This window comes from Octopus bimaculoides, chromosome 21, assembly GCF_001194135.2.
Source record: "Octopus bimaculoides isolate UCB-OBI-ISO-001 chromosome 21, ASM119413v2, whole genome shotgun sequence".
Classification (NCBI taxonomy): Eukaryota; Metazoa; Mollusca; class Cephalopoda; order Octopoda; family Octopodidae; genus Octopus; species Octopus bimaculoides.
Window position 1 is genome coordinate 1710742 of NC_069001.1, and position 7884 is coordinate 1718625.

A 7884-nucleotide genomic window follows, 5' to 3' on the forward strand; every position below is an offset into this window, starting at 1 on the left:
CAATGAAATGATTTTCATATAAAGTGCATTAACCCTTTTGATACCAACCCGGCTGAAACCGCCTCTGGCTTTGAGTACAAATGTCTTGTTTCCATAAGTTTAGAATTAAAATCTTCCACCCAACTTTAGTCACAATTTATGTTCCTAACACCAGCTGAATGATAACGAAGTTATTTTACTAAATTCTTTGTTATATTTAAAATTAATTGAAAGAAACACAGAGCATCTCAACAGAAATATGGTAACAAAAGAGTTAATGACAGTTGCTTCCCATAGGATCCTATGGAAGAGAGCCTGAGGAATTCATCCATAAGATATTCCAAGGAACAGGTGGTGGTTGGCGGCAGAATTGTTAGCATTCTGGGCAAAATGCTTCGTAGCATTTCATCCATCTTCACGTTCTGAGTTCAAATTCCACCAAGGTGCACTTAGCCTTTCATTCTTTCATTGTCGATAAAATAAGATCCCATTGAGTGCAGGGGTTTATGTAATCGACTTAGACCTTTCCCCGAAACCCAAGACCCTCCCAGGAACAATGGATGGAGAAGATGAAGGGGAAGGTGGTATCCATACCTGTTCAACACGTGGGTCATCAATAATTGCTTTATGAACAATCGCCATCACAGTATTTTCACAGCCTTTTTGAAGATAAGGTTCACCAAACCAGTAGATGTTATCAAAAGCAATGGTTCCTCGTGGGGCCAATATGTTATTGTCCAACACTGACTAAAATTTACAAAAATCAAAAACAAAAAAGAAACACTTAAGAAAATAAAATAACCAACAAAGAATAATAATAATACTCAAATTGAATATATTAACCATCATCATCATCATCATCATCATTTGACTGGAACTGGTAAGCTAGAGAACTGCACCAGGCTCCAGTCTGATTTGGGCTGGGTTTCTATGGCTGGATGCTCTTCCTAATGCCAACCACTCCACAGAGTGTACTTGGTGCCCTTTATATACCACTGGCACTGGTCACAACTAAGCTTGACATGTTTTCTCAAGCACAGAAAATCACCATTTGTCTCAGACAGACAGCTTTAAGTATGTATATATATATATATATATATATATATAGAGAGAGAGAGAGATAGAAAGTGAGAGATAGGAGAGCTGGACAGGTAGATGGACAAGTAGACAGAGATGCTGTGTTACCTTGAAGTAATCTATGTATCCAGACTTGTCTGCATCGATGAAGATAAAGTCTGCCTTTACACCTTCCTTTGCCAGGGTCTTCAATGTCTCCAGGGCTGGGCCTAGGGGTGAGGAACAAAGAGAAGAAGTGTGAGTGAGGGGCTAGGGATGTTATTCTCATTACTACAACCCATGACCTATCGTTTTACACAAACTCACCACCATCACCATCACACTCGCGCACTCACACACACATACACCCAAGGCTTCAAAGAAGCCTTGGGTGTATGCGTGTGTGATCTGTGTCTTGATGATGACAGAAGGGGTCAGGAGACGGTAGTCATGTGACTATATTCCAACATCCTACTTGACCATGTGAACACATCCCACGTGAGTCACTCTAGTAACACTCCAGGTGACCACATTTCACGACTGAGGAGAGTGCATTAAAGTAAATAATGCATTGACGAATACACAGGCAAGTGCAACGAAGGACATACAAGAAGTGCATCAAGGAGTGAACATATGCAGGACAGACATGCAACATGTGCTTACCAATTTTGATGGTGATTTTCTTGCCATGTGGACTTTTATCAAAGAAGCTGCGAGCAGATTTCTCAAGGTAGGGTTCAATGTCACACGCAAACAGCTGCCCATCGGCCGGAAGGGCTTCAGCCATGGACAAACTTGCAAATCCAGTAAACATGCCAATTTCTATCACAGTTTTGGCTTTCTGCATGCTGACCAGCATCTTGAGGACTTGACCTGCAAAAACAGAAATTATAGGGGTCAGTAATGAGAGTGGACAAGTGGTAGGGGGATAGGATGGTGGTGGTGCTGGGGTGTAGGGGTTTGATGATTTTCTTTGTTGCAAAATTTTCGTACAAAGTTTAGTGTAACATTCAGAGAAAATCAAAGTACCCTAACATCACCTTCACCACCACCACCACCACCAACAACAACATCATTATCATCATCATCATCAACACCACCAACAACAACATCATCTTCATCCCATGCTTACCTGAGTCAAATGGGATTTGTCAACACAGATATGCTATGACAAGATGCTCTTCCTGTCACCAACACTCATCTGTTTCCATAGACACACACAAATATATGAAGGGGTGCTGAAAAGTTACTGGCTTTGAGTAAAAGAAAATACAGGGGGATCAATTATGATTTTATTCAACATATTCCCCTCTCAGATCCATATACTTATTGCAGTAACCCTTCAGATTTTCTAAGCCCTGTAAAAGAACTCGGAAGGCTGAGCTTCCAGCCAGGCCTTCCATGATACCCCTAAAACCAGGAATTTTTCAGCACCCCATCGTATATACGATGGGCTTCTTTGAGATTATATATACCAAATCCCCCAGCTTGGCACAAGTGACATCACAACTCATTTCTACAGCTGAGTGAATTGGAGCAACGTTAAATAAAGAGTCTTGCTCAAGAACACAACACACCACCTGATCTGAGAATTGAACCCACTATCTCACAATTGTGGGCCTGACGCTCTAACCACTGAGCCATATGCACACACACACACATACAAACTATTTATGGAAGTGCCCCAGTATGGCCACAGTTCCAATGAATGAAATGAGTAAAAGATAATAGATACCTGCCCATTCTCCCGACGCCATATTAGGGCCCAGCCTATACTGTGTGACTTTCTGCTGGGCCAAAAGTTCCCAATTATTGGTGTTAGTAAACTGAAGAATTTCCTGACGAACTGGTGTCACCGGAGTGTTTAAGTTCAGTGCATAACAGTCACGCTTGATGTGCATCTGCAAGATTTTCAGAAGTCGTTCTTTGGTCCCTTTGTCTTCAGTGCTCTCATACCAAAGCTTTAGCTCCTTCAGAGCTGGGTCATATAAAGGTAATCCTTTTAAACTGTTGTCCATTGTTTACTGTTTGGGTGTTGGATTGGTCAGTTGGCTGGTCAGGTTAGAGTTGGTCAAAGTAGGGAACAGGTAACCAGAGAAGAAAAAAAGGAAAGAAATGAGAGAAAAAATTTATTATAAGATACAATACACACACATATACAGGGTGTGGTCAATAAACTGTTGTCTAAATTATGCAAAAATGAAAATAACACTGACATCTCATTTTAACAGATATATTTACCAAAATTATATAAAAATATCTTGAAATATGAAAGAGTAAATATATTCAATAAAATCGCCATTGGCATTCGGAATCTCCTGCAACTCTTCTGGGTGGTTTCTTTGTTTAAGTTGGTGAATGCTGCCATAATCCTTGCCTTCAGTTCATCTTTGGTGTGTTACAAGGTGTTCAAATGCACCCCACACATCATAATCAAGGGGGTTGCAGTGTGGGGAATTAGGTGGCCAGATGTTAGGGGTGATATGGTCGCAGAAATTGCCTGACAACCATGAATGGGTTCTCCTGCTTGTGTGGCATGGGGCAGAGTCCTGTTGCCAGACATAGGGTCTCCCAGAAGCCACCCTCTTCACTCAGGGCAGCACTACCTCCTCCAAGCACTTAATGTAAGCCTTCTCTGTTGAGTCTGAGGCCATGATTCTGAGCAAAAATTAGAAACAGTTCTTTATATTCTGAGTTCAAATCTCACAGAGGTCACCACTGTCTTCATCGTAGCCAATGAAGGTGTGGGCGAAGAGTGTTAATAGTATTATTAATTATTACTGGCTGAAACCTGTTCTGCCCTGGACACTTCTCTTATAATTTTACCCGTGCCTCAACTCCTAGCAGAAAGCTTCCTGCTCTGGGTTTACAATTGCGCAAACTGCATGATAGCCTCGGTGGTGCGGGTGGCACAGTAAAAAGTACTTGGTACGCACATTAAAATGTTGGGTGGCAGGAAGGGTGCCAGGCTGTAGGAACTGTGCCAAAGCGGACATTGAAGCACAATGCAGTCCTTCGATCTATAGGATCCTGTCAAACCGTTCAACCCATACCAGCACGGAAAAAGGGACATTAAAAGATGAGGAGGAGGGGGAGGATATTTACACTCCATGTTTTCCCTTTTCCAAACTTGCTGCTTAGGTATGAGAAATTTATTCGCTGGCTTAACTAATCAACAATAGACCCAGATAAACTGGTTAGGACAGGTTGTGTATAACTTAGGAAGGGGGTTAAGTTTGCGGTGTGGTGTAAGCAAATTTATGTTTTCAATTTTTCTTAAAAACTCTGTCAGAAATTATTTATCATATATTGTTATCGTGGCATTTCGTTTTAATAATTTAATCCTTTATTTCATTTTTTTTAGAATTATTTCCCTTACATCTGAAGCAAAAGTTAAACTGAATTTTCTCCCTTGAAAGTCTTATCTCTGAATTTGCGATTCGTTGGAAGAGATGAGAAACTGAGGGAATCCTCTAAGATTTGAACTTGGGTCATGAATAGTAGCATTTGTTCGACTAAAGGCGGTGCTCCAGCATGGTCGCAGTCAAATGACTGAAACAAGTTAAAGAGTATATCGCACAGAAACTTTTAAGAGTGTCCTTAATTTTTAACTAGGGCAGTATTTGTAATTATAGGGATTTATCTAGCAGACTCAAATAGAGTTATTTGTTATGATTAATGATACTGGATATCACTACCAGGTATAACTCTTTCGACTAACACCGCTGGTCAACTGGTCATTTTCCCCACTCACTGCTCTATTCATCTACGTGAAGCAACTGTACACGTACATGTTATCTTCTAAGGTTTTGCAAAAATTTAAGCCTAAAGACCTGACGAACCTTTCCCTTTTTTCTTTCCCTTTTTTTCTTTCCCTTTTTTCTTTTCCTTTTTTCTCCTGTCAACCCTTCACCTCCTCTCAAAATTTTCTTTTTCAGTCACATATTGTTGTTGGCACTCCGTCGCTTACGTCGTCGAGGGTTCCAGTTGATCCGATCAACGGAACAGCCTGTTCGTGAAATTAACGTGCAAGTGGCTGAGCACTCCACAGACACGTGTACCCTTAACGTAGTTCTCGGGGGATATCCAGCGTGACACAGTGTGACAAGGCTGACCCTTTGAATTACAGGCACAACAGAAACAGGAAGTAAGAGTGAGAGAAAGTTGTGGTGAAAGAGTACAGCAGGGTTCGCCACCATCCCCTGCCGGAGTCTCGTGGTGCTTTAGGTGTTTTCGCTCAATAAACACTCACAACGCCCGGTCTGGGAATCGAAACCGCGATCCTATGACCGCGAGTCCGCTGCCCTAACCACCGGGCCATTGCGCCTCCACAGTCACATATTATATATGAATGAAAGCTCATTAAAAACTCTTTTTTAGTGTGCTAGAAATAGCAGCGATCACATAGTTATTATTGTAAAGTTTATAGCGTTCCAGGTGGCCAAACCAACAAAATCACTTCTTCATTTGAAAGGGAAAAATATGTATTCATATGTTTAATATATAACTATGTCACAAGTGAAGCGTTAACTTCTATTATTTCGATAGAATAATAGATGTTTTATAGAATATTAATGTATTGTATTGTTATGTTTAATATATCACTGTCACGCGTGAAGCAACGTGAGGATGGCTACAATTGTTTTGTTTATTGTTTACAATTGTATGTATTATCTTTGACTTTTTCGGTCATTGGACGGCGTCCTTGCTGGGGCACATCATTGACTGGTTTTAGTTGAACAAAACGACCTTTGTAAGTTTTTGTTCTTTAAAATCTGGTACTTAGTCTATCGGATTCTTATTGCCGAACCACTAAGTTACGTGGACGTAAAGAAACCATTACTAGTTGTCAAAACGAGAGATTGAAGGGCAAACACGCACGCACGCACACACATATACGACGAGCTTCCACGCAGTTTCCGCCTTCTACTAAATTCACTCGCATGGCTTTGGTCAGAGCTATAGTAGATGACAAAATCTCCCAAGGTGCCACGCAGTAGGACTGAACCAGAGACCATATGGGCGCAAAGCGAACTCCGTAACCGCACAATCATACCTGATGCACAATTCTGAAAAAAGAAACTACTTATTTATATTTCCACCCAACCCACCAAAGTAAAAAATCAAGTATTTTATACTAATTGCCATCGAGCTTACGATAATGTTTTTCCTATCGTTATGTTGATGCGCGTACATAATAATTAAATATCATAATAATTAAATATCATAATAATTAAATACGCCCATCAATCACGGACTGTAATCCTAACTTGGCTACGTCCATCATTAGAGCGGTTGCAGCTTAAATAATTTCGATGAATTTTAACATGTTTACACATTTTCTAGATTTCGTATTTAAAACTGTGTTGTTGTCTTTGCTTTTTATCAATCATTGAAGCAACATCTGGAAATCTTTTTTAGAGGGGAAAATATTTAAGACTACACCGTTCCCATTTTGAGGAATGTTTGCTATTGTCCGTGTTTTGTTAGAAAAACGTGACTCTTATGTAACACAGCAAGAAGGAGGAGCCTGTACGTGACTGGTTGTTTGATTTGCTAGAAATAACAGCCAAATCTGCTACAAACTACTAGGTACAGGTATGGGTGTGTCGTAAGAAGTTTACTTCCCAATCACATGGTCCTGGGTGTGGCTCCACTGCGTGACACCTTCAGCAGATGTCTTCTGCGATAACCTTAGGCTGATCAAAGTCTTGTGAGTGCATTTGGTAGGCTGAAACTGAAAGCCTGTCGTGTGTGTACATTTGTGTTTATTTGTCCCCTTCCACCGCTTGACAACCCCTGTCTGTTTGTTTACGTCCCCCGTAACATTAGCAGCTCGGCAAAAAGAAAACGATAAAATAAGTACTAGGCTTTAAGAAAAAAGCTAGTCTTAGGGTCGATTTGTTCGTCTAAGCCCTTAAAGGCTGTGCCCAGCAGGGTCGCAGTCTAATGACTGAAACAAGTAAAAAGTCTTTGTAAAAAAAAAAAAAAATGTCATTAAATATTGAAGTCCTAGATGTCCTAAATAGACAGGATAGCCATGGCTAGAATGCCTTTAGGACATAGGTCTGTTTCTTCGCGATTGAACTAGGACAAAACAACGACCACGAAAGTCTCCGTGTTTTATTCGTGCGACAATTAACCTTTGTATTACGTATGCATTTCTATGCTTGCGTGTCTGTGTGTGTGTTCATTTATAATCTATAATTGCATATATTTTCTTCACTACAAACAACTCCCGCATGTCAGTAAACGTAGGATTCAAGTTGCACAGATACATTTCAGCGTATGTCAAAGACAGTCACTGATACTTGGCTATTAATGATGTCGGTAAGTGCGCCACAGACTTTGGAACTTCAGGTTTGAGTCTCCCTAACGGTCACACGCTCGAAATAGGGAGTAGTAAAACAGTCGACAACTGACGAGGAGTTATCTTCTTTCGGTACTTTGTCCTCTGCTTATCTCTCGTGTGCTTACGTATGTTTCACTCGTTGGTGATGTCCTGTACTTAATGTGTATTTTATATACATACATACATTAAATCTCTGAGCGAGATGTAAACAGTAGCAATACGGAATCGTAACATATAATTGCCAATTATATGTTACGATTCCGTATTGCTACTGTTTACATTTCGCTCAGAGATTTAATATAGCTTATTTCTCCTTTTTCGAGATCAGCGACGGTTCGTCGCTGGAAAAACCATATAGTATTTTGCGAGTGAGATGACTTTTCATCACTAGCTGGTGATTAACACACGCTGAGGACGGGTAACCACTCAGAAACTCGGGTCCGTGTGTATCACGTAAGGCTAGAGATGGGAGCGATGACTTCCCCTCACAAATACTA

The 7884-nt window shown here is 40.6% G+C and overlaps 1 protein-coding gene across 1 annotated transcript in view; it reads right to left on the reverse strand.

Moving 5' to 3' along the window:
• Window positions 1–468: 468 nt before the first annotated feature.
• Window positions 469–7884, reverse strand: part of LOC106877784 (probable caffeoyl-CoA O-methyltransferase 1) — a 9691-nt gene continuing 2275 nt past the window's right edge. The window contains exons 2-5 of the mRNA XM_014926793.2: window positions 2771–3087; window positions 1699–1908; window positions 1165–1265; window positions 469–726 (exon numbers count right to left, since the gene is read on the reverse strand). Coding sequence (XP_014782279.1) covers window positions 484–726; window positions 1165–1265; window positions 1699–1908; window positions 2771–3053 — 837 coding nt within the window. The 5' untranslated portion in view covers window positions 3054–3087 and the 3' untranslated portion in view covers window positions 469–483. The remainder of the gene's footprint in view (window positions 727–1164; window positions 1266–1698; window positions 1909–2770; window positions 3088–7884) is intronic.